Raw genomic sequence first — 25594 nt, 5'->3', positions numbered from 1 at the left:
GCCCCAGGGCCCTGTCTGGGCTGCCCCACTCCCAGCCTCGAGCTGCCCCGCCGTCCTCCACCCAGCTTTGGACTCGCGCTCTCCTGCCACATCCCGAGTGGCACAGCCAGGGCCGCGGCCGCCTCTCCCATGGGTACAGGTGCTGGTGGGGCTCCTCCTGCAGCCTGACCCGGGGCCGCGGGCACGCACACAGGAGCAGCCCAGGGAGCACGGAGACAAGGACGCGACTTTATTTGTCTGCGGAAGGGGCACACACGCTGCGGCCCCTGCATGGCGGCCTCGGGGGCGCCCGCAGGGACACTGTGGAAGGGCGTCTCTGGCCTGTGGTCCCACGACGGGTCCCCTCTTCAGGCTCCAAGTCACTGCCAGGCCAGGAGCGAGGCCGCAAGTCACCCCTGCAAAGAAGAGCAGAGAGTTCAGGCCCGCAAGGCGTGTGCACGGTCCCGAGGCTCTGCTTCCTTCCCAGCGGGCCCCAGGCCTGGACGGAGCCTGCTCACCCCCACGCCCAGTGCCCAGGGCCTCCCGCCACGCCCTGCGCACATGCTCTCCGCCCAGAGACCCAGCCCTCCTTCGCCCGCCCTGCAAGGGCTCCTCTCCGTTCTCTTCTTCGCGGCTCAGATTTTCCAAGTGAAACCGCCTGGGGAGCCCTCACACCCAGGCACTGGCTTGCGGGACCTGCTCTCAGGCACCGTCCACGTGCCCCGCGGGCACCGCGCAGGGCTGGGGCTCGCCCAGCAGCCCGGGGGAGGCTCCTCGCGTCCTCTACCTGCCCCCTCCCTGGTGCCGGAGACAGGAGCAAAGCGTCTCAGGGACCCTTCAGGCCGGAGGCTCCTGAGGCGGGCGGGCAGGGGCCGTGAGCTGCCTGGGAGGGTCAGGAAGGAGGACCCCGCCTCCGGACAGGGCCTCTAGGACAGCCCGCAGCAACCCCCAGCCGGCCAGGACCCCTCCCCCTCACCAGAGGCTGGGCCCAGCAGGCCACCCCCCTCCGCTCTCCCTTCCTCGGGGCGGCCGGCCCTTTCCATGACCCCTCCCAGCCCCACTGCCCAGAGGTCAGGACCGCGGGGCCTGCCCTCACCCAGCGCTGCTCCCGGACCCAGCCTAGCGGCGCCGGAGCGTGGGGCGGTGGAGGCCAGGCTGGGACGTACCTTGTGCGCCGAGCTGACGCAGTGCTGGTAGGCCTTGGCCAGGTCCGCGCACAGCAGCGCCTCCCGCAGGTGGTCGCGGTAGCAGCGCAGGACCTGGGCCTGGAGCCGGGAGCACACGGGCTCCACCCTGCGGGGCCTGCAAACAGACAGAGGCGGCCCGGGCAGCACCGCGGGCCGGTCACCCCCCCAAGAGGGGCCCAGGTGGCCCGCGGGGGACCCCGCCCGCCCTGGGTGTGGGCCACCGTCTTCTCCCCCAAAGCTGTTTCTCTGATTTCAAAACTAACACGTTCGCCATGAGGAAGGCTGGAAACCACGGAAAGTCTGAAAAAGAGCTGAGACGGTCAGATGCTCACTTCCTAGAGGAAATCACTGCAGCATTTCGGAGGGCTTTCCTCTTTTTTCTTTCTGTGTTTATCAAAGTAGGTTTAGAGCCTAAAACCAGGCTCCACACACATTCACTTGAAGAACGATCGTGTTCTTTTAAAAAATACGAAGCAAATACCAAAAAAGCAAAACAAAGCTCATCCGCAAGTCGGTCACTGGAGTCTCCTTCCTGACGCCCCTCCCGCGGCCCCCCCGCCCTTGCCCTCCCTGGGCCTCACGCACACACGCCCTCTCACACGCACACCGGGCACACACTCCCACACACGTGCACACGTATGCTCACACCCCCGCGCTCACACGTGCATGTGTTCGGGCCCCTGCTCCTCGCAGCTCCGGGCGGGGGTGCCATCCTCCACCCCACCCCCCCCCCACATACAAACCCCGCAGCTGAGGACGAGCAGGCAGGTGGCCAGCCTGGGTCCCACGCCGGGACGCAGGGCTCTGGGACACACGTGCATGGGGCCCCCTGTGGTTCCTGGCCGGTCCACCAGGACCTTGGAGCCACGGCTGAGCCTCGGCCCTGCCTGGCCCTCCCGAACTCTGGTGCCGGGGAGGCCTCAGCAGTGGAACCTGCAGGCCAACAGTTTCCGGGCCCTGGATCTCATTTCAAAAGCTCAGTCTTGCAGCAGGTGCTGGGACATTGGTTTCAACACAACTCAAACCACCGGCGTCCATTGGTTACGACCAGGAATGGAGGGCTCTGCGGCTCTCGTTATGTGCCTGCAGGTGGCACTCCCAGCAATGCTGTCCTGGCAGCCATGCCCACAGGCCCCTGGCCCCGTGTGTGGGCTCGGTCCTTAGGCCTGTTGGCCTCGCACAGCAGCCTCCTCCCTTCCCACCTCCACTCACAGATGACCCCTGAGGAGAGGGTGACCGCAGTCAGCTAGGACCCGTGGCTTGGACAGAACTGAGGGTTTACGAGCTGAAGAGGCAGGATGCAGGGATGGGGAGCGGCCACCACGCCTACCCTGAGGTCCACGGCTCTGAAGGTCAAGGCTGTGGTGGCAGAAACGGCCCCCTGTCCTGGGAAGGCCCTGCCCACCACCCGGGATCCCACTGGGCCCTGAGGGTGTAGCCAGGGGACGCGGCCCTGCTCCTGTCTGCACAGCCCACCGCGGCCCACCTGTTCCCGGAGGCCCTGTTCTGACTCCACTCCGCTAGCCCCTCTCCCTCCACGCACGCCCCCGAGCCCCGTCCGGGGCCCCCGCTGTCCCCACAGCTCTGCGCCAGCCTCCTGGCCGGTGTGGTCACTGAGGGAGGAGCGGCCCAGCGGGTGCCCACAGGGACCCGGCACCTTCCTCCTCCAGCACCTCGTACCTTGGCGATGTGGTCCCTGATGTCCCCACGGCCCACCCCCCCACGCAGAAGCCCCCGTCCATCCCCGTGTCCCTGTCCTCATTACAAAGGCCGTGAAGGCCTCCCACCTCCAGCCCATCCTCTCCACTGCAAGTGACAGCTGTCCTGGAGCATGAAGCAGCCCGTGGGTTTCTACAACTCCAAGCTAGTTAACAAGCCCGTTTCTGGGCTGATTACAGCGCGCCGGGCCCTGTGCTAAGCAGTCCCCCCTGTGCGCGTCCGTCCCTTCTCTCTGGCCCTGCTTCCTCCCCCGAATGCAGGAAGCCCCCCGTCGGTGGCCAGTCTGTGCCCACGAGGCCGCAGGGCCCAGGGCGGCTCGGAGCTGCAGAGGAGAGCCCGTGACGGGCGTGGCGGGAGGACCCCGGGGGCGCCAGGGCTGGGGGAGGCCGGCGTGGTGAGGCGGCAACTGCACACGCTCACCCGGCACCCGCCCCGGCCCTCAGCAAGGCCACCAGGGCCACGGGGGCGGGGCCTGCCCCTGCACCCCCAGCCCCTCCTGGCTCTGCCCTCCTTCCCCAGGGGCGGGTGTGGTCCACGCCAGGACCACAGTGAAAGCAGCGGGGCAGAAACGGCACCCCTGCCGGGAAAACACAGCCCCGGCCCCGGCGGGGGAGTCAGACCCTCTCACCGTCTGAGGCTCTCCGTCCGCAGCTGGGGCAAGGCGGAGACGCGTGGCAGCGTCAGCGCGGGAGGGTCTGTGGTGAGGCCCTGAGAACCACTGCACACACGCAGAGGCCGTGGGGGCAGAGTCTCCCCCAAAATGCACGTCCTTCGCAGAACCTCGGAATGTGACCTTAATTGGAAACAGGGTCCTCGTAGATGCAGTTCGTTAGGACGGGGTCACTGTGGGGGCAGGGAGGCCCCTGATTCAACGCGGCTGGTGTCCTCCTAAGAGGACGGGGGACACGGACCACAGACCACAGACCACAGGGGAAGCCGCGTGACACCAGAGGCAGAGGCCGCAGCGACGCACCCAGAAGCCAAGGATGCCCAGCCGCCTGGCAACCCCAGAGCTGGACAAAGGCCCAGGGCCCACCAGCTTCAGGGGGAGCCAGCTGGTGGTCACAGCAGCCTCAGGAAACGCGCAGTCCGCCACACAGGAAGGCGGGGGCGTGCCGGCCAGGCGGAAGCTAGCGGGAGGCACACAGATCACCTGTCACTTTCTAACAGAGAGAAACCTGCATCTTCCGTCACCGCAGCTCTGCGGTAAACGGCCCAGGTTGCATCTGGCTGGGCCTGAGGTCCAGGCCATCCTGAGGACCAACCTCCGCCAGGTCCTAACCTGCTGGTGGGGACACTCGTGTCAGAGAGGTCAGGTGACTTGCCCAAGGCCACACAGCGCGAGACGGAGCCAGCACAAGAGCCTGGCTGGCTGACTGCACTCCGCGTCCATTTAGCGCCGCTCCAAAAATTCCAAGGAAGAAACAACCAAAGGCACAGAAACGAAGCAGAAGACGTAGGGGCTGCAGGCTCCCAGTGGGGCCAGACGTGTCCCGACTGGAAGCGCCATCACCAGCCAGCGGGGCCGAGGGGAGCCCGCACGCGGGGCCAGGCCCCCCCGAGCGCGCGGAAGCCCGACTGCCGGGGGCCCGAGCGCGGTGTCCCCCGCCCGCCCACTGACCGAAATCTCAGCCCCGGGGCCCTCTCCTGTCACCACTGCTGGCCTGGAACCGGGCCGTCAGACGTCGCCCGACACCTCACTGCAGAGACCAGCCGGCAGGGGGGTGAACAGACGGAGCAGGCTTTTCATTCCGGCCGCGGGGGGCGCTCCCAGGGAGCTGGGACGCCGTCGCGTCAGGGGCGGCTGAGCTGCAGGGGCTCCGCTGCAGCCCGGCCGGGCCCGGGCGCCAGCTGCCCGCCAAGGACTCCCTTCACCGGCCGCCGCTGACCCCGCGCCGCTCAGCCCGGGTGGGTGGGGCCCAGAGACGGCCCTCGCCAGCACCCACGCGGGACCCCCGCCCAGGGACCGCGACGCGGGGACCCCAGGCCCAGCAAGCTCCGCTCCCCAGGAAACGAAGCACAACCGGGCCCCCGCCGCGGCTCGGCCGGTGACAGGGCTCCTGCCCGCGACTGTCACTGCACGCCCACGAACACGCGTGCACGGGGCGGGGAGGCCGCTCCCGACTGGGGTCCTTTCTGAAAACGCAGCAGGGGCAGCGCGCGTCCCTCCCGCACCCCGGGGAGCCTCCCGACCCACCAGCCGTGGGGGCGGACAGAGACCAAGGAGGCAGTGGGTCTCGGGGGTCCTGGGGGGTCTGAGGCGGGTCATGCCAGGACCACCAGGGCTGCAGGGCTGCTCCTCAGCGTCCCTCAGTGGCCGGGGGCCGGGGCTCCAGGGGAGGGGGCGGCAGCAGAGACGCCCCAGGACCCCCAGGACCCCGCCTGCCTGCAGCCTCCCCCCTCCCCTCCCCGCTGAGGCCTCCCCGCCTCCTGGGCCACGTCGCCTGCGGGTTGGTGTCTGCCCGTCCCCCCAGTCTGCCTCCCCCACCTCTCGGGGACACGCGGGCGCCTGGGCCCAGGACCTATTTCAGGACTGAACGGGGGTCTGCCCCCGCCCTCTGCCTCAGCTGCGGCGGGGCCCCCGTCTCCCCGGAACCCAGGCCCACACCGGCCTCACGACGCACTCACCTGGGAGCCGCCAGCCCCTGCGGGATGCCGGCCTCCGCCCTGCTGTAACCCCCCTCTCTGCGCAGGCCCGGCCAGTCGCCCGCCGTCCAGGGACAGGCTGCGCCTCCTGCTCCCAACTAAGCTCTCCCCGAGACCCAGACCCTGCGGGGACCCCAGCCCACATCCCTCTGCTGCAGAGCCCCTGCCCCCGGGAAGAACGCGGTTCTTGGGTGCTGGGGACGGAGGTGCCGCAAACACCAGCTCAGGCCTCCCGCCTGCCCAGGCCCGCCCGTCGGTCCTCAGTGTGCAGAGTGGCCGAGGCCTCGCTGGGGCGTCTGCCTGGCCGGCGCGACACGGCAGCTGTGGCTCCCACCCCAGGACGCGCCCGCCCCTCCAGGCATCGCACGGGGCACTTCTGCGGGGACGCTGGCCAAGTGCCCCCGGCCGCCCTGCACGTGGCTGCCATCACGGGCACCGTGTGGGCCAGGGTCCTGCGTGGGCTCGCGGCCCGCCTCTGCCCCCCGCCCGGAGCCAAGCACCCCCGATCGATGGTGTCACCCCTGCGCACCCAAAGGACTGGCACGGCCCCCGCCAACAAGGGTGCCCGGGGGCTGTGGCCAGACCCGCCAGGACGGCTGCTGCACCGGGCGTGCCCGCGCGTGGCCGCCGGCCTGCGAGCTCAGCACCCAGGGTCCTCGCCAACGCTAAGCTCACAGCACAGGCCCCGGCCCAGGGAGACCGCGTGCCCTGACCAGCCAGATGTCCACTGCGGCCTGCAGGTGGGCCCTGGGCCTGCTCTCCAACCGGCTCTGGACGGACTCCCCTTCCTGGGGGAGCCTGCTCGCACCCAGCCCTGCGGGTGGGGCCCATGCAGCGGCCAGGAGCGCGACGCCGACCGGACTCGCACAAACCAAGGAGCTTCCCACTGGGCCGGGCCGGCCCATACAACCCCCCGCACCCGGCGGAGTCAGGGCGGCCAAGACCCGGCGCCCCAGTGCAGGACGGCCGGCCCGCCCCACCGAGCAGGGTTGTGGTGTGGGGTGCGCTGGGGCCAGGGGACACGGGGCAGCGGCAGGAGGTCGACCCCGATGCCGGCGGGGGGCGGGGCAGGCTCGGGCAGGAGCACCTGCTGACGTGAGCAGGCACAGCTGCTCCCCCCGGGCTTTCCCTGCAGTGACCCCGAGGCTGCCGTGTCCCCCGTCCCCTGTGTGACAGGACTGAAACCCGGGCCTTGGGCCCCTGGCCTGCCCCGCCCCCACTGCCGTCCAGTCCTCACGTCCAGCCCGCACAGGTCTCCTGCCGTCACAGGGCCTCCCTGGGGCCTCCCGCCTGCCCCCTGCGTCCACTGACTCCGACACTTCCGGAAGCCCTGCCCACCCCGGCCCTGCCCCTCCACCACCCACGCAGCTTTCCCCCTTCAACCTGCAGAAACGTCTCCTCGCTTGAAACCTTACGTGTAAGCTCAGTGAAGACACAGATGAGTGCAGGGCTGGCGGGTGGGGGGTGTCTTTACAGGTCCCTCCCCTCCCTCCACGGTTTCCCCAGCACATCCTGAGACGGCGGGGGCCTTTCCGTGGTTGGCCCCGGGTGTTCTGAGAGGCACCCCTGGACACGGGGGCTGATTCGCTGTGTGGGCTGCACCCCCACCCACTGTCGGCCTCACCCACCCCACACCGCACACGTTGCCGAGGGCGGGCAGGGGCTGGGGTCTTCACGCACGGAGAACCCAGAACAGTCCGCCTCCTCCTCACGCCACGTAGGCTTTGATCCGGAAGGGACCCCTCAGCAGGACGAGAGGCGCCTGTGGTCCCCGAAGTCCAACAAGACCCCGACACCACCCGACCCGAGGTGAGGAAGCCCCAGCTGGGAGGCAGAGCCACGTAGCCCGCCCACAGCCGCGCAGCGCAGGGCGGGCAGTGCCTCCCGTCGGCCTGGAGACACCGAGGACAGAGCACAGGGACGGACGCCCTCCGCCTCCCGCAGGAGAAGCTGGAGGAAGTGGGTGTGCAGCCGCGGGGGGGACGCCGCCGGGGGGGGGGGTGGGTGACTGAGCACAGAAGCTCGTGTGCGGCACGTGGCGGACAAGAGAGCCAAGCCCTCTGAGGAAGGGGCTCCCGTGCTGGAACCGGGGAGCCTGTGTGGACATCCTATACCCAGACAGACGTCCGTGTGAGTGCACGTGAACCCACATGCATGTACGCACGCACACACGTCTGTGCGTGTCCATCCCCCGGGAGCACCCCAGCAGCGGCGCGCACACCCCGCGCCCAGACCTTGGTTTCTAAGCACCGCTCTCCCACCAACGAAACCGGGTTGGGGCCGGAGCACCTGCACAGAGACTAAAGGCCACTCGGAGCGTGAAGCCACGCGTCAAAAGGACAGGAGAGTCTGTCTGAAGGGCTGAATCCTGGACCACGTGGACACCACACACGGGGTATTTATTACAACCCAACAAGGAACCGCGCCTGCTTGACTCTTGTCTGACATAAACAACAAACGAAGGCCTGAGTGGGGCAGAAGGGAAACCCTTCCTCTAGTTCCGCTTATACACGCCGAAGCAAGGATGGAAATACACGGCCGTCACGGGCAACCCTGATGGTGGTGGGGGCTGAGGGGCATCGTCCCTGGAGGCCGAGGCTGCGGGACCAGGACCCAGGCACGCCCTGCAGACCCTCTCACCAAGCACAAGGGGACACAGCGCGTGCGGAGACCAGGCAGACCCACCGTGACCGGGTCACGGGCCGTATCCCCGGGGGGGATGGGACGCGCAGGGACGGGCACAGCACCACTGTGGGGGCCCTCCTGCCTGGAATGCACAGCCTGAGTCTGGCCGCGAGGAGGCACCGGGTGGACCCAGGCTGGGCTCACCCTTCAGGAGGAGAGGCTTGTACCCTTAAAGACTGTCAAGGTCGCAGCTGGAGGCTGACGGCCATGGAGGTGCAGCACGAACTCCTGGGCCGGAAAGGAAGGGAGCGCGGCCGGGCAGCGGGGATGCGTCTGTGGTCTGCGGCTGAGTCAGCGAGGGCTTCCCGACCAGAAGGGCCGCGTGTGGTCACGGAAGACGGTCCCGGGAGGCCCACGGTGGACCGGAACACGGAGGGGCAACAGGTCACCGTGTCAGGAAAAGGGAGGCGGTGAGGATGCAGACTCTGGCATGACCTATTGGGCACCTGGATTAAGGCAAGAGTTCTTATTCTTGTGACCTTTCTATGGGCTTGAAATTATGTCAAAAGAAGACAAAATAAAACACAAGGATGGCAGTTTGAGGGGACTGAATGTATTCCAAAGAATGTATCGATCCCAAAAAAGAGGACACCAGGGTTTTCTTTTTTCTTTTTTCCAGCTGGGAGTAGGGTAGGGGAAGTTTGACAAAGTGATTCTAAATTCATCTGAAAAAACAAGTTGGGAAAAGATCACCAAGGTAGAAGAACTTGCTCTGATGGATATTTAATATTTTAAATAACTGTCACTGTGTAATATGCTTTATTACATATTTAAAATGTGCAGGATTGGCCCTGGAAAAGAGTCCAGAAATAGACCCAAGGATGTTAGCGCCTGACTGCTGACGGGACAAAGGGCTCCCCATTTGGGAAAGAACCCAGGTGGATCCGTACCTCACACCCCACACCTAAGACACTACAGCGGGGTCGTCTGCAGCACCACTTAGCGGGGGATGAATCATAGTGGTACTCGTCCTAAAGGTGTGGGTACAGTGGGAAGGAGGCCTTTGTGACAGAACCCAAGTCACCAACGGAAAAATGAACAAGAACGCCCTGTCCCCCAAGCAACTCCCAAAGGGCAAAAATTAAACTCGAAAAACAGCTACAACAAAAATGAAAGATGAATAACACCACTGCACAAGGACCTTTTAAAAAAAAAACTCATAAGGAAAAAGGGCAAAGGCCATAAGTAAGTAATTCACAAAAGAAGAAACGCAAACAGCCGATACTTTCTGGACGGGTTTAACCTCATGGATCCCGGAAGAAAGGAGGGGGTTTGGTGCCGGTCGTGAGACTGACAAAGATGTTGTTTAGAAACACTGTTAGAATCCTGTGCTTGGGGAAGCGGGCCCCGTCCAGCATCACTGTTTGGAGTGGGGACTGGCACAGAACCTCCACGGTTCTGGAGAGCCAGTGGGTAAAAGGTCAGCACATAAACATACGTGTATAACACGCGGTCTGTGTGTGACCCCACAATTCCCTCTAGAAGGACTTAAACAAATAAGTGCACAACGTCAGATAAAGCTGTTCGTCACAGTTGCCATATATTGGTGAAAAAAAACCCTGAGAGCTCCCCAGGATTCATCAACAAGCGATCGATTACATAAACTCCGACCCTCTAGAAGAACAACGTGGTATTAAAAGTGAGCATGTAAATCCACATTTACTGACATGGACAAGGCCCACGGATCGCGGACGAGGGAGGTGATGTGTTTGTTTCCAGGAGCCCACGAGCCCACTTACATCCAATCGTGTGTGTGCTGAGCTCAGGGTGACGCCATCAAAACAGAAGCAGGGCAAACTGGGGGTTTTATTAACTTTTTAATATTTATCTGCATCGTTTGATATTTTTACAAACATTCACACATCATCTTTCTCATCAGAAGACAAAACTGTTTTTCATTTTGAAAACTGTAAAGATACATAATCATCTGGCTATTTTCATCTCTGAGGACTTCAAGGTGCTACGGGAAACAGCACATCCATGTGTAGACACCAAATTCCCACGTTATAGATCTGGATGGATTCACAAGTGCACTGCTCACAGTGTTACCGTGTTTGTCTGTACACGCACACAGTTACAGAGGACAAAGACAGGTGTGTGCGCAAGGCTGAGTAAAGGGTTTGCACGCAAAGGAGGAGCCAAACCTTTGTTGAGTTAGGAGCAAATAAAGGACTGCTTATCTGGAAATTCTGAACTAGAAATCAGGTTGCTCACAGAGCAAAAGGGATACGCGCCTACTGCTAGCAGCCCAGCGTGTGGCGGCGGCATCCCACCTGTCCCATCGCTACCAGGTCTGTGAGGGGTGCGACCCTGCCTTCCCCAAGGTCACACGTCACAGGGGTCACCGGCTAGCGGCTGCAGGGCAGGACACCATCTCAGGGCACCCTCCCTCCTCTCCCCGGCGTATACACGGCCCCGCCACGCGTACACACACACACACACACTGAGAGACAGGCTGGCACAACAGGGTGAAAGGGGCCTGAGTTGGGACGGAGACACTCGCGTTTAACAGCAACCAACACCCGAGGGCAGGACGGCAGCTCGGGCTCAACAGGCTCCTCCGCTGCCTCTAGAGCCATCGCTCTGAAACACGTCTGCTCCTGGCAGTTCAGAGCCGACGCTTCCGATGGCTTCCCAAGGCTTCGGATACAGCCCAGACCCGGCACTCACGCCCCCTCCCCGTGGGCGGACTCCACGGACGCGGGACGCCCGGCAGCGGGGCCTGAGCGACCTGTCTCTCCTGCCCACCAGCGCCATCCGCTTGGGAAGCCCGTTCACGGCAGGACTCCCCACGCTCCTGTCCACAGAACGGGGACAGGGAGTGATGTGACATCGTCCAGGAAGCATGCGCCGAGTGCCAGGGCCGCCCTCCTGTCTGCCTCCCCCGCCCACAGAAGCCCCGGCCCCGGCTGGGCTTGCTGCGTGGTGTCGCACGTGACCCCTCTGCACAGGCCAAGCACACACAGCGCACGGGAGGGGCCAGGCCTTCCCGACGTGGAAACAACGCGGACGCCTGGGCCGAGCCCCAGCAAGAACTGGAGCCCGGCTGTCCTCCCCAGACCAGCAGGGTTCCGCCCGCTCGGGAATGCATTTTACCTTCCGAACAGTTCTGTTCAATCCGTGCTGGAGATGTCCTAGGCTACATAATCACCCTTCATAACTTTTCGTAACTCCTCAAGATGCGTTCCGCTACCTTTGAAGATATAAACGCAGCTTCGCTGCTCATTTTTGGAAAGTGTCATAAATTTTATATCCAGGACGAGCGGCCAGCTTTGTGTTCCAAAAATCCTATTTTTCCTGTGACAGCTTCAACCAGACATTTAGCCTTCGCTTGAATAGGCATTTGGACTGAGCGGCCCACGGTTCTGAGCGGATGCACAGAATCTGCCGTAACAAACCCTGAGAGTGAAGAGCCTCTTGTCACCGTGGTTCCTGCCCTACACTCCCCAGCCAGGCCGCCACACGTGGCTGCACCACGTGTCACGGTGCGGTGCTGTCCTCCACCTGGGACGTCGGGCTGGGCCCCGGGCACCGGCGGCCCCGCGAGCCTGGGCCCCGGGGACCAGCTATCGCCTAGGTGTGTGTCTGGAGGACGCGTCGTCGTGAGGGTGGGTGAGGGCGGGTGGGGCGGCCTGCCCGGGAGGGCTCACCCCTGGCTCGAGATCACCTGGTGGCGAGCACGGCACGGGCTGTGCGGGGCCACAGGGCCCGGTCCCTGGGGGACGAGAGGCTCTGAAGAGCGGGGAGAGGCACAGAGCAAGGGGCATCACCGGGAGAGCTGGGAGCCTCTGCTGCACGCGACACCGCCGTGCTGCCACCGGGAACCAGGATGCAGGAGGAAACACCGCTGGCGGGGGCGGCTCGCGTCCTGCATCGCCCGAGCCGTGGCAGGGCACGTGCGCTCCCCTGGGAGCCCCAGAGCCACATCCAAGATGCACGCTCTTTCCCAAGGGACTCCCACACCTGAGCCGTCCTGTCTTTAAAACAAGGAACTAAGCGTCATACGTTTTTTTCCTCTAGAACTGAAGTGACCCCATTTTATGCTTTTAAAAAATCCGTATTTCTGACCCGTATTTAGAAGTTCGTACCTGCTTGAGGCAGGAGCTAGTCTACCCGGCCAGAGGTAAGGAAGGGGGGGCACGTCCCCGCGGCCTGGCTCCGGGGGCAGCAGGGCTGCGACAGGGATGCCCAGCGAGGACAGGGGCAGCGCTGCCGGGCGCTAGGCCCCCCGAGGCGGCTACTAGGAGCCCGCTCGCTGCCAGGCTGCCTGCAGGACGGGCGGGGCCAGAAACTGTGTGCCCGCTTAAGTGACACTCCCGGGCACTCTGACAACTGTCCTCACCAGACGTCCAGAAAGTGGTTCGTCCACCCCGTGAAACTCACAGAAGAACAGGGCAGCCAGAGTCAGCCTGGGCGGGGCGGCCACGGCCTCCCCCAGCGACCTCTGGTAGGAGCTGGAGCTGAGTCTGCCGGGAGCGTCACGTGAACGGTCAGAGGGGCCCAGCTGACCAGACGGTGGCAGCGAGCTAGGACGGCGCTGCGGCCGGCAAGGGGCCGCCCTCGGGGCCCTGCGGTTTTGGGGGTGCCCCCAGGCAGTGGCTCGGAACCTCGCCTCATTTATGTGTGCGCTGGGTGGGGTGGGAGGGGCGGCAGCAGGAGTGATGGTTTGGGGAAGCCGCGAGGAGCGCCTAGAAATCACGGCCGAGCCCGGACGTGCGAGAGGCCTTGGAGCTGAGGCTCCTGACCCTCTGGGGTCTGACCGCCGCGGGAACACGGGACGGCAAAACCAGGGTCCCCTCTCGCCGGACCTGCAGCCAGGGGGCGGGCGCGAGGGAAGCCCCGGGTGGCATGGGGCCAGCCCGCACCGTGCTCACCGTTTCTCAGGACAGACAGCTCCTGGAGGGCATGGGGGGAGGGCACGGGGGGAGCCCCCTTCCGCCAGGGGTCCGGGGACCGTCGGGGGGCTGACACGTAGCTACGACCTCTCACGAATGAGCTCACAGAGGCTGCACAGGGCACCCTCCCTGGGACCCCCGCCCTGGTCCTGCAGCACCGGGACCCGGAGACGTGCAGCCTCCCTGGAAGTCAGCAGAGCAGGGCCCTGGCTGCCACCGAGGGACGGGGGCCAGGTCCACGGGGACCAGCTGTGAGGGGCTCTGCAGCGCTGCACCGTCGTCCCCCCGCTCGGCCGTCCTGAGCCCTCGGCTGGGCGGCCTCCCCAGGAGGGCAGGCGCACGGTGCTGGCACAAGGCCCTGCTTCGCGCGGCACTGACGACCACGCGGGACCCCGAAAAGGGCTCCTCTCAGGAAGCGGAACAGGGAGGCAACACACCCGAAGAGTAAACTCAAGGACGACACTGCTCAGCGGTGACCCCTTCACTGACTCAAAAGGGAAGGTCACTCCCCTGCAACAGCATCTCACCCCGAAGCTGACAGAAGCGTGACTCTCCCAGGAAACAAAAGTGGCGCAAAGAACAGAGCCTCCGGGGACAGTGGCTTCACTCCTGAAGCGAGTCCGTTCACGGAGCTGGGGACGCAGGGCCGTTGCGTCTGTGCCGAGGGCAGAGATTAACAGCTGGTCGTCTCTGAGCAGTAAGAAGGCGCCGGGCGGAGGCTGGCCACCCCGGAGGCTGCGGCCACGTTGGGTGGGGTCTGCCAGGGACTTCACACACAGCAGGACAGGCTCTGAACCTACTGTCCATGGTCCTCAAAAGGCTCCCCTGGCCCTCCTGGCCTGGGTCAGGAGTCTCCCTCCTTCCCGCTGGACCTGGCCCGTCTCATCACTCGGTTCTGCTCCGGAGTCGGGGGCAGAGCCCGCAGCCCCAGCCGCCGTCCACCCGCTGTCCCGTGCACCCTCCTCGCAGCGCACGGTGTGACTGACTGTCGGGTGCCGGCTCATGCACGGGCCTCGCGTGTCCGCCGAGGGGGCGTCCCTGGCGGGTGGTGCCGCAGCAGGTCCCACGTGGGTCCCACCACCTCCGCCTCGGCACCTCCCCCGATGCTCTGGTCATCTTTCTAAGACACAAATCCCCACTTGGAAGCTTTCTCACGGCTTGCCGCTGCCTGCAGGACGCAGTCCAGTTCTCTCCCACGCAGGGAAGGCCCTCCATGCCCGGGACCAGGCCACCCTTCTGGCCACACGCGAGCCACCCCCCACCCCTCGACACCTGCTTCTCCCCACACGGGCGCCCTCCTTCCTCCGGCACCGCCCCCAGGTCTCTGCCCACCCGGGGCCTCTGCCCACCCGGCCTGACGGCAGAGCTGAATCAGCCTTGAAGCCCTGCGGCCTCTGCCCAGGAGGGTGTCACCCACGCACTGGTACAGCCGTGATCACAGGGGTGCAGCTTCTGTTCACCGAATGCCACACGGGTACTCCGGCCCCGGGCCTGGGACACGAGCCGCAAACACCACTGCTGCCCACGGAGGCGTGAGCGCCAGCAGAGTGTGGTGCGGGGACAGGAGGGCACGGGGAGGGGTCCTTTGGGAAGCCCACGTCCCTCCAGGCACCCCCAGCGGGCAAGCCACCTGGAAAGGTGTGTCCGTGCGCCCTGACCCGTGGCTCCAGCCTCAGGAGAGGGCCCAGATCACTGCCATCTAGTCCCATGCCTAAGGGGCAGCACGTCACGTGGCAAAGACAGCCAGCCCCCCTACGTCCCCGCCTCTGTGGACGTGGCCCAGGCTGGCGCGGGCCACGGGGAGGGTCCCTGAAGGGGACCACGAGGGGACTCTGCCTGGAGACACCTGGTGGCCGCTGCCCCCGGCCGGGGAGGCCAGACGGCGCGGATGTTGACGCCAAGGGAGCAGCCCCGCCCGCGCCCCGCGCTGGGCGCCACGGCCGCCCTTCCTCGGCATCTCCAGAGGAAGCTGACGGCCCCCAGCTTCCTGCCTCCACCGTTACGTCTGTGCGTCAGGAAGCCCCTCTGGGCAGATGCAGTTCTGGGCGCCCGCCGCCTCCCGTCTCCACGCGGCCTGGGAACGCCTGCGCAGGCACCCATCACGCGCACAGAAGAGATGCCCCGCGGGCCCCTGCGCCCCCTGCGCGGGAAGGTTGCGCCCTGTTCCGCACGGAAGCCCTGGATGCGCGCCTGCCGCCAGCCCCGCAGGGTCCCGCCTGAGACCCCCCCCCAGACCCCCATCCTCGCAACCCGCAGCCTCCAGTGTTCACTCTGGCCTCACCCAGAATCACACGTCACGTGGGGCTTCTTCTGAACGCGGAGCCACAGCTGAAGGACACAAAACCCACAGACCCGTCCCACAGCCTCTGTCCGTGAGGGAGACCCCCGAGGAAAGGGCCGTGGGCGAGCCCGAGGCCAGGCCTCACACGTGCACAGGCGTGCACACACACACTCACACGGGCGCACACCCACACGCAGGCGCCAGGCCCGCCCTCGCGTCCGTGTGGTCACCGCCACTGTCGGGCTCTGACTCCCAGGCCCCAGGTCACCATCGCTGCTTCTCTTCAACTGTCTTTCTGTCCTGGCTAATTTCAGTTACACCAGTGACACGGGAACGCACGTCTCTACAGGATGGAAACCACAGCAGGTCCAGCTCCAGCCCTCTGGCCCTTTCCCTCATGAAGGCCGGGAACCGCCCAGAGGGGGCGGCTGCTTGCGTCTGGAGCGCCGCGTCTCCCTGCACACGAGCTGCGGGGCGGGACGGCGCACAGCCTGCGCCGAGCCGGCGCCCTCGGCAGCACGCCCGCGCGTCTTCCGGCTCCCCGCGGACCGCCGTCTGCTCTCCAGAGTCCACAGACCCCACTGCCCCGCTGTGACGCCCCCTCCCGCAGCCGCCCTGCGAGCACACGAGGGTCTCGAGGGCCTGTCCCCAGGTGGAGGGCCCGTGGTCCCGGGGCCTCCCCTCCCTCGTGGAGCCAAAGTCAGAATCGCTCTGTGCACCTAGGGCTGGGCCCTCTTTCGGCTACTGCCCTCCAACCTTTCCCACCCCAAACGCACTGAAATGTGAGTTTCCACAAAACAACACCTACTGTTTACGGAGCGCTCGCTACGTGCTTAAAAGGCAACCTCACGGCGCCCTAGGAACAGCCTTCAGAAGCAAGAGAAACGTATCTCAGGGCGGCTCCGCCAGGCCGCACACCCACCCGTGGGACCTCACAGTCCCGCCCCAGGCACCCGCTGCGTGTCGACACACGGAAGGTCTGCCTGAGCCAACCACGTGCGGGACCTAAAGCATCTCAGAAAGTCCCGAGGATTCAGACCGTGTTCTCTGATCACAGAATTAAACCAGCAATCAGAGGCTTCCCTGGTGGTGCAGTGGTTAAGAATCCCCCTGCCAATGCAGGGGACACGGGTTCCATCCCTGGGCCAGGAAGATCCCACATGCCGTGGAGCAACTAAGCCTGTGCACCACAACTCCTGAGCCCATATGCTGCAACTACTGAAGCCTGTGCTCCTAGAGCCCGAGCCACAACTACTGAGCCAGTGTCCTGCAACTACTGAAGCCCGCACATCTAGAACCCGAGCTCCACAACAAGAGAAGCCACCACAATGAGAAGCCCACGTACCACAATGAAGAGCAGCCCTGCCTGCCACAACTAGAGAAAGCCTGCATGCAGCAATGAAGACCCAACGTAGCCATAAATGAATAAATAAATAAATTTCTGTAAAAATTAAAAAATAAAAATAAACCAGAAATCAACTATCTAAAAGGTGACTAGAAAATTACCAATGTCTGGGAATTACACAATACATTTTGAAACAACCTATGAGTCAAAGAAATGAGAGTGAAAATTAGAAAAATCTCGAACAGAACTGCATACCACTACGTGTAGGCTGTAGCTAAAGCCGTAGAGAAACCGCTACCTTCAGCGCTGACTAGGAAGGAAAGCGGGCGGAGCTGGCCGCCAAGCCCAGACTCCGGCCCCGCTCGCCAGCCACCCACAGGCCAGGTCCCCGAAGGGGCTCCTCGCTGCCTGCCCAGCCTCGGCACCCGCTGGTTCCACTCGAAAAGCCCCTCTCCCTCCCTGCCTGTCCTGGCCGACCGCTGGGGCCCGGAGGAGTCCGTTTCAGGGCGGGAGCCCCCACGCCCCGCCGGGTCTGGTGGACGGGCCGGGCCTCCGGTGGGGCTTCTCCGCTCACTGTGCGTCCTCTGCAGCCTGTCGCTGTCGTCAGCCGCTATTTGGGACCCGCTTTCTCTGCAGTTAATTTTCAAACGTTGTTCGTTGCCGCCCAAACGCTGTAAGCACCCGGCTGGCAGGAATGGAAACTGCCTTCTTTGTGGTCCTGTCACCAGTGCCAGGCAAGGTGCCAGCGCTCTGTGCTCCGTGATCGTGTGTGAAAAACGCACGGGCATCTGCTCAACCACCTAAGGGACTACTCCGTGGACTCAGAGTCGCTGAAAGATGCCCACTGTCTTGGAATAAAACTCTCCAACCAACAGGACCACTCTCAGCAGCTGCATTTGTCTGTGTCGCGTTAAGATACACTTGACAAACGTCTGCAGATCCAACAACTCTCCTACCGAGGGCTCTGTTCCCACCCCAGGTTTTGTGTCTGTTTGTTTTGTTTTGTTTTTTGGGGGTCTGGGGGGCGGTTTTGGCTGTGTTGGGTCTTAGCTGCAGCACGCCCGATCTTGCGTTGCAGCGTACGGGCTTCTCTCTAGTTGAGGCGCGCGGGCTCAGGAGTTGTGGCGTGTGGGCTCCGTTGCCCCTCAGCGTGTGGGATCTTAGTTCCCTGACCAGGGATCCCACCCGCGTCCCCTGCGCTGGAAGGCAGATTCTTCACCCCCGGACCACCAGGGACGCCCCCCCACCCCAGATTTTCAGTAAAACAATTTCTAACTCTGCCTCCTGCTGGCTCTGTTTGGGAGAAGACAACATTTCTTAGTAACCTCAGTTTGTGTACGAAACCTGTCCCACGCTACGCCACACTAGGTGTGGGGAAGGGAGACTGAGTAAACGACCGTCGTCACTAACGACCGTCACGCACCTGCTGCTGACGGCCCAGCGGCAGTGTCCACGCGCGTCTCACCTGCACACAGGAGGGCCGGCAGGGGGCAGGGCCGGGGTCCGAGTCCAGGGCTGCTGGGCTCTCACCTCCGGCTCTCTGCCGCCCACCTCATGTCCAGAGGGGCCTCAAAGGGACAGCAAAGCCGCTAGGACAAAGAGCGAGGGCCAGAGGCCCCACGGCTGTCCAGGTGTGACTGTGGCAGGTGAGGGAGCCACCTGACCTCTCTGGCCCCAGTTCTCGGTCTGTGAGCCGGAACCACCGACAGCAGACGAGGGGCACGGACCCTTCAGCCACGCGCTCCCCAGGGAGCATCACCCAGGACGCCGTGAACAGACGGAGCCTCCCCTGAGCCGCACGTGCCACCCCCTCTGCCTTCAGAGGGCACGAGGATGAGAGGGGGTGACAGTGACACCCACGCGCGTCCCCTCTCAGGACAGGGCCACACGGCAGGGGACGAAACGTGGCGGTGCTGACGGCAGGGCCCTGGCGACCACCCAGCTCCTTCCCTCGTGGGTGAGTCGTGATGCAGGGAGAGAGGGCAGGGCTGCCCCACTGACAGCTCGGGGTGGGCGAGGGTCTGCCCACGTCTAGGGGCCACGCGTTCACCCAGCCTCTCCCTGTCACTGCCTGTGAGTCCGATGAGCCGGGCAGCAGGAATGCTCCGTCCTTGGGCTGCACGCGTGCCAGGGCCCTGGGGAAGGTGGGGGTGCTCCTCGGCGGCTCCCATCACCGCCCCAGGGCCTGAACTGCAAGAGAATGCCCTCCCCGTGCCCGCCCTTCAGTGGGCTCTACCACGCTCTGTGGCACCTCCGCAGCTCGGGGGGTCCCCGCTGTGCCGGGTCTGGACCAAACATGAATGTCCGCACACCACCTCCCCCCGCCCGCTTTCAGGAGCAGCCTCTCGTCGCCTGGTCCCCCGAACCCCCGTGTGGCATGGCCTCGAGGTGGCAGATCCAAGTCTGTGCCCCCCGCACCGCACCCAGGGGGGCAGGGGGGGCGTGAGGGGCCCAGCTGACTGCGGGAGGTTGACAGGTCCCCAGAGACACCTGCCCATGAAGGACCCGGAACAGGAGAGCGGCTCTCCCTCCCCCACGGGGCCCCTGCAGACCCGCCCGGACCTGCACCCGAAGTAACAGGGCGTCTGCCACGGATACACCAGCGCAACCCCTCTCCTGGCACTCTGCTCCCACGCCCCCAGCACAGGAGCAGGACGGACGGACAGAACGCCGGTGCTCAGCCCCGTGTCCCCTGAGCCCATCCCCGCACCGCCACCACGCTCAGGGCCAGGCCGCGGCCTCCGGAGCCCCAGGAGCGGGGGGCCAGCAGCACCCCTGGTTGAGTCCCTCGGGGCCTGCGTGCAGCGCCTGGCCCAGCAGGCAGGACACGCGGGACCTGGGCAGACCCTGGGCGCAGGGAAGGGTCTGCTCACGGGCCAGTCACAGGCGGCCAGGGCCTCGGACCCGGGAGCCAACAGATGTGCCCCTCGAGAAGCTTGACGTCCGCCGCGGGGGCATGTGTACAGGCGGGCTGGGCTTGGTGGGAGGGGTAGCTCTCACCTGATCGCGCCCTCCACCTTGGAGGCTGCCTCATGGAACTGCTGTGAAGACAGTCTGTACGTCTCGACATTCTGCGAAGAGAGAACACACCCGACCGGTCACCAGACGGAAGCGTCTCCCCAGCCCCCAGCCCCACCCACAGCCACGCTGAATCCACACGGATCCACCTCCCGACCAGCTCCTTGTGCACCGGCCGCGGCTGCCAGGACACACGGACCCCCTGACTCGGGGGCCGCAACCCCACCGCACACGTCCCGGCCCAGCCCGCTGTGTAAATAAGGTTTCATCGGCACTTGGCCACGCCCACGACGTGCGACTGCATGGCTGTGGCTGCTCCTGGGCCACAGGTGTCCACAGGGACAGCGAGGCCCACACAGTGAAGACACTCGCTGTCTTCAAGGAAAAGCTTGCTGAGCCTCCATCGGGTCCAACCCCACCTCATCTGTGGGCTCTGCCGCCCAGACGTGGGAAGCGACTTGCCCAAAGCCACACCGCAGGTGGCAGTGCCGGGACCCCGGCCCAGGAACTGCCGCCCTCACGGGCACTGCCAGGGGGTCCCAGAGGCGCGCGCTGCCCTGCCTCCAAGGCCACACCACGCGCGGGGGGCCCGCGGTGCGGGGACAGCCGCAGGAGGGCTGGGCCAGAGCCGGGGCCACGGTGGCGTCCCTCTGGTCAGCCACTCCACTTCTTTGCACCCCAAGGCGCGTGGCTTCAGGCCTCCCAGGCCTGGCACCCCGCGTGCCACATGCCCCAGGAAGACCGACATGAACCCAGCTGCCCCCCGACACCAGCTCCTGGCCGAGCCCCGCGCGGCTCACCAGCGGAGCCAAGGTCTCCCAGGACATGGCCTCAAGAACAAGCCCCCCTGAGGAAGCCCGTCGCAGGGCTGGCGTCCGACGCCCCAGCGAGGTGCCCGGTGGAGCGGCCAGCCCCTGCCCGCCACAACAGGCCAGCCAGGCTTCTAGCTTCAAGACTCCCACAGGCGGGGGGCAGCCAGGCCCCGCAAGCAGCTGATTAGGCAGCAGAAGGGACCTGCGGTCACACAGCTCTCCCAGCTCCACCTCCACGGTGTACACGGGCAGCCTGGCCGGAAAGGACCCAAGCACTAGGACGAGAAGCGGGGACGGGTGCCCAGCTCAGAGCCGCGCAGGGCAAGCGCCTTACCCTGTGGGCAACCGTCCACCCGCAGGGCAGGTAACTGAGGCGGGCGCAGGGAGCACGTCCCCGAAGCACCCGCAGGGCGTCGAAGGCGGCGTCCGGGCCGGAGCGGGGACTGGGCCCTCCGTCCTGTCCCCGTACCACGGCCTCCGGGAAGGGCCAGCTGGGAGAGACGCGGGTTCCGGAGGAGCCGCTGAACCCACGAAGGGCAGGAACTCGGCTCTGGGCCGTGCTGCGGTGCGTCTGCTGCCAGGCCCCCCGCCCAGCTGCTGAGCGAGGGCCGCCCCACCTCTGCCGGGCACGTTCCCCACCCCTGGCCCAGGCAGGCAGTCGAGGCCCCTCTGATGGTCCGTGGGAGCTGCGCCCGCGCACCAGAGGATGACACAGTGGGGCCCCCGGCACCCAGCTGGGCTGCCCCCCCGCAGGGACGTGCTGACACCCAGCCCTCCGGCACGGACGCGCTGCTCAGGGTTCCGAGGCACCTCAACCAGTGACAGTCAACCGACACTGCCGCCCGGGCAGGGAGGGAGACACAGGTGAACCAGGCCTGGCCCTGCCCTGCCCTGCCCTCCGCCCCGGGCAGAGCTCTCCTGGGTGCCCACCTTTTAACTCCCTCTCTGTACACGCGGTCTGCTCTTTGGGTCACGTCCCCCCTCCAGCCCTGCCTCCCAGCCGCCAGGCGGGCAGCCCGCCCCTCAGGGCGCCGAGAAGGGCAGGCTCACAGGAGACCGCGCCACCCAGGCAGCAGCGCGGCGCCTTCCGCGGCTGCGGAGCTGCGCGCCTCCACCCCGCACCCCACCCCGCCGCTGGTCCCTCCCGCGGACGGCCCCACGGCTCCCGCCACGTCCTCCTGGGAGAACACCTGCGCCTCCACACCGCCCGGGGTGACCTGGGTCCCGGCTGTGCGGCGACTTCCGCCCGAACCTGCGGTCCACGAGGCTTGTCACAGGAAGCGCCCGCAGGCCGAGACACGGCGATAACCCCAGCGTGGCTTCCTCTGCCGCCGCAGGATGACTCAGGGGACCGCGCTCCGCCACCCCCTCTGCCCACGTGACCTGCCTGCGCAGCCCGGGCACAGCCAGAGCCCCACCCACCCCGCCACACCCCCCACGCCCTGGAGGGAGCCGCTCCCCGTGTCCACCCAGCCTCCCGGGGCCGCTGGGGGGCGGCACGCGGACCCCTCCGCCAGCGAGAGCGGGGCCCTTGCAGACGCCACCAAGGAGCCTCCGGAAGGACTGTCCCCCGGCCCCCACGCACACGGAGACCCTGCCGAGGGCTGGGGGCCCCACCACAGCCCGGCCACAGGCCACGGGGCCGAGCAAGGTTTCAGTCTTCAGTGTGGGGGGTGGGGGGCGGCCATGTGGATGACACAGTGACCCCCACAGCCACGCGGCCCGGGAATCGAGCTGCACCCTGTTACCCCGGCCAGGGACCTCACCTCCCCCAGGTTCAGACCCGAGGATTTCGGAGCCCCTCCTCCCCCTCCAGCTGCTCCGAGTGAGCCTGAAACCAGAAGACCTGATCTCCATTCATTAAACCTGCCATTAAAAATTAAATAACGTGAGTAAGAAGGTGTGAGCCTTATCTCCACGGGCTTTCGGAGTCACAGTGTTTCTCCAATTACATCCCAAGCAGTTTTCATATATCATACTGTCTGATTTCTCCAAGGGCCTGGATTCTTGAGATCAAAAGGGGGGTGGGGGGAGCCAGGGAAGGATGGGGACGTGTCGGTCCGTCCCCACTGCAGCAGGATGGCGGACCCCACGGCAGAGCTAGGTCTGCGGCCCGGAGGGGAGCCCAGGAATGGTGGGAGGCTGCCGGACAGTGAGGGTGGGTGCAGGCCGGGTGGGGCGCTCCTACACATGGACCAGGCAACTCCAGACCCCGGTGGGTGTCTGGCTTCCTGGCTTCTCTGTGAAATGAGGACAGTCACAGAGTGCCCTCCATACAGTGTGGCGGGAATTGCTACAGATGCTGCAGAGGTGGCGCATATAACACGCTTAGAGCGGGTGGGGCCTGGCACAGAGGAAACAATACCTGTTTTAAGAATTTAACACCCAAATGAATGCCAGCCATGGGAAGTATTTGGAAGAGGGACCTGGAGAAGGGGAAAGAGAGAGGTGTTTCCTGGAGGAGGAGAGCTCCACCGAGGGAGGGGTTTTCAGCTCCTGCACCAGATCTATTCCTGGAGCTGCTGGTGGTGCCGGCAGAGAGGGGCCCCACCAGGAGCAGCTGGGAAAGGGGCGCAGGGGCAGACCCACTAGGGCAGATGAGAGCGCGACCGGACGCGATGTCTGTCTGGTCAGTGGAAGTCACTGAGCTGCTGCTCCGTGGATTCAGCCCCACCAGGAGCTCGCGGACCAGGCCCGGGACACAGAGCCAGGAACTTGGACCCCTCCCCTAAGTGAGAGCATTTCTCCAAATGCTTCGAGAGGGTGTAGAGAGTCCGTTGCTGGCTCTGCTCTATGGCCATGAGCACCAAACCCTGGGACGGGGACACAGGCCCCGGGGTCAGCGCGCACCCCCAGCCAGGCACGACAGCAGGACCAGCCGGCGGGCTGGCCCTCCGCCCCTGTGCTGGGTGCAGACGACGGTCAGAGGCAAAGGACCCCGCCCAGAGGCCAGAACCTCAAGGGAAAGAGACAGGTTCCGCAGCCGTCCACCAGCCCCCCACACGTGCACGCCGCCCCCAGCCAGGGATTCACACGCCGAGGGCCACGTGGACCAGACTCGGCTCAGACACGCGGTTACGCGTAGCGGAACGTGAAGGCCCAGAGCTAGGACAGTTCAGCAAACTCAGTGCGGCTGTTGGGCCTGGAGCCAGGGCTCGCAAAAGCCCCAGCCGTGCAGGGAGCAGAGCGCAGGCGGCGGGGAGACCCCAGACCCCCGCGTGCTTCCACACGGACACGGGAAACTCCACCGCCTGATGACCAAATGCGTTCAGAGCTCACAGGAAGGCAAGCGCCTCTGAAGAATCTCTGACTTAAACATAATAAGAAACAGCAAGAAGAAGAGACAAATATCTTTTGTAAAAAGTCCAAATTGTCCATATAAAAACTTTAAAATTTGGGGGCGTATGGTCAGCAATGCAGTAGGTGAAAGGACAGACGTTCTGCTCTGCTGAGGAACTGAGCCGCTGGCTACTCGGGAAGCCAGTGCGACCCCTCCCGCCGGGTGCCGGCCCCTCTGCAGACGCTAGAGCCCCTGCCCCCGCCTCCTCCCGGCCCCCTCACCGGCCCTCACGCTGCCCTCCCGGCCACTGCGACTGCTAAAAAGTGAAGCTGTCCTGCCCTGAACCCCTGGCCAGACGTGCTCTGGCAGTCACCCTTCACCCACTGCCTGCCCTCAGCAAGGTGCACCTGGGACCCTCCCAACCCGGAGTCCCTTCCTTCCACGCCCTCCTCACCCAGGCACACCAGTCAGACTCATCCACGGCCGCCTTCCGCAGGGCCACACCCAGGGCCTCCCGCCCTCCGGGGATCCCAACTGCAACCTGGCAGTCCTGCCTGGAATCCTCAAGCGCCCCCAGGATGGTCCACCTGCGGTGTTCCCTTTATCCCCCGGGACGGCCCTCCTGCGACCCCCTCCGCCCCCCGGGACACCCCACCTGTGACCCCCCTGCACCTCCCCCCCAGATGGTCCAGCCTGGCACACCTGCCCTCTGACCCCACTGACCACGCCTCCACCATCTCCACTCCTCCCAGCCCTCCCGTCCCGACTCCTGCTTCCTCGTCCGCGGGTTCACCCTCCGCGGGCTCTGCTTCCTATCGATCCCGTCTATCCGTCTGGGCCCTGCTTCCAGCCCCTCCATCGCTACCTGCGACCCTCAGCTCTCACCCAGGCACAGCCTGCACCTGGTCACACTCCAAGCCCGCCTGATCCAACCTATCTGCCGTGTCTGCCCCTGGGCCCCGGAAACCCCACCACGAGCTCAGGCTCCAACCTCAGGCCAACCTTCCTCACAGCTTATAATTCTTGAAATTCCAGGAGAGCTGCCCTGACCAGACCTGTCTCCCAGCCGGAGCTCCTGCCTGGGCAGATGGCTGCTTCTCGACCTCAGAAACCACAGCGGCTGCGGCCGGGCGTGAACAGGCCTGCTTCCCCGGGTCCAGGCTGCCTCCGCCTCCGCCTCTGCCCGCCAGGCCCCGGCTCCCTCGGGCAGCGATGGGCCGTCTTTGGGGCTCGCCTGTTTCTTCCTCTCACTTGTGAGTGTCTACTGTTTACAGCAGTAAACGGGAGAGGTGCAGCCCCGGCCCTCACAGGGCTGGCAGCCTGGTTCCGGAAAAACAACACCTCTGCCCAGGAACCAGTGCCAAAAAGACACGGCGGGGCAGGGGTGAGACGCACCCAGGAAGACCACTTCGCAGGATGAGGGTGGCGGCCTAAAGGACGTGAAGAGGGAAACAAGACTAAGGGGACGCCGAAGCTGGGACCACCCTGGCGTGCTCTTGGAAGAGCAGGAGGGGCGTGGCTGGAAGACGGTCAGGTCGTAGCAGGACCGGGGCCTGGCCACCCGATCCAGGGCCCGCTGCAGGGCTGGCAGGGAGCCGGGGGCCTGGTCGGGGACAATGCTGTCTGATTTCCATTCTGGAGGGACCGCTGGCTGCACCCTCCGAGACGGGGCAGTCAGGACCAGGGTCAGCTCTGTCCAGGGCGGGGGTCCCGCTGGGAGTGCAGAGGGGGGCGGAACACCCAGCAG

The 25594-nt window shown here is 65.3% G+C and overlaps 1 protein-coding gene across 6 annotated transcripts in view; it reads right to left on the bottom strand.

Moving 5' to 3' along the window:
* Positions 1 to 214: 214 nt before the first annotated feature.
* Positions 215 to 25594, bottom strand: part of CHCHD6 (coiled-coil-helix-coiled-coil-helix domain containing 6) — a 121117-nt gene continuing 95737 nt past the window's right edge. For 3 of the 6 annotated variants that reach the window (XM_057706906.1, XM_057706908.1, XM_057706909.1), the window contains 2 exons: positions 19738 to 19808; positions 215 to 395 (listed from right to left, as the gene is read on the bottom strand). In XM_057706906.1, the coding sequence (XP_057562889.1) occupies positions 230 to 395; positions 19738 to 19808 (237 nt within the window). In that variant the 3' untranslated portion in view covers positions 215 to 229. Of the gene's footprint in view, positions 396 to 1145; positions 1282 to 5325; positions 11410 to 19737; positions 19809 to 25594 lie in introns of those variants that run through there. The other 3 variants (XM_057706907.1, XR_009048871.1, XM_057706910.1) reach the window with 3 other exon arrangements.

Source organism: Hippopotamus amphibius, chromosome 13 (genome assembly GCF_030028045.1).
Source record: "Hippopotamus amphibius kiboko isolate mHipAmp2 chromosome 13, mHipAmp2.hap2, whole genome shotgun sequence".
Lineage (NCBI taxonomy): Eukaryota > Metazoa > Chordata > Mammalia > Artiodactyla > Hippopotamidae > Hippopotamus > Hippopotamus amphibius.
The sequence above is the reverse complement of the archived record's forward strand: the minus strand, read 5'-3'. Positions and strand labels throughout refer to the sequence as shown.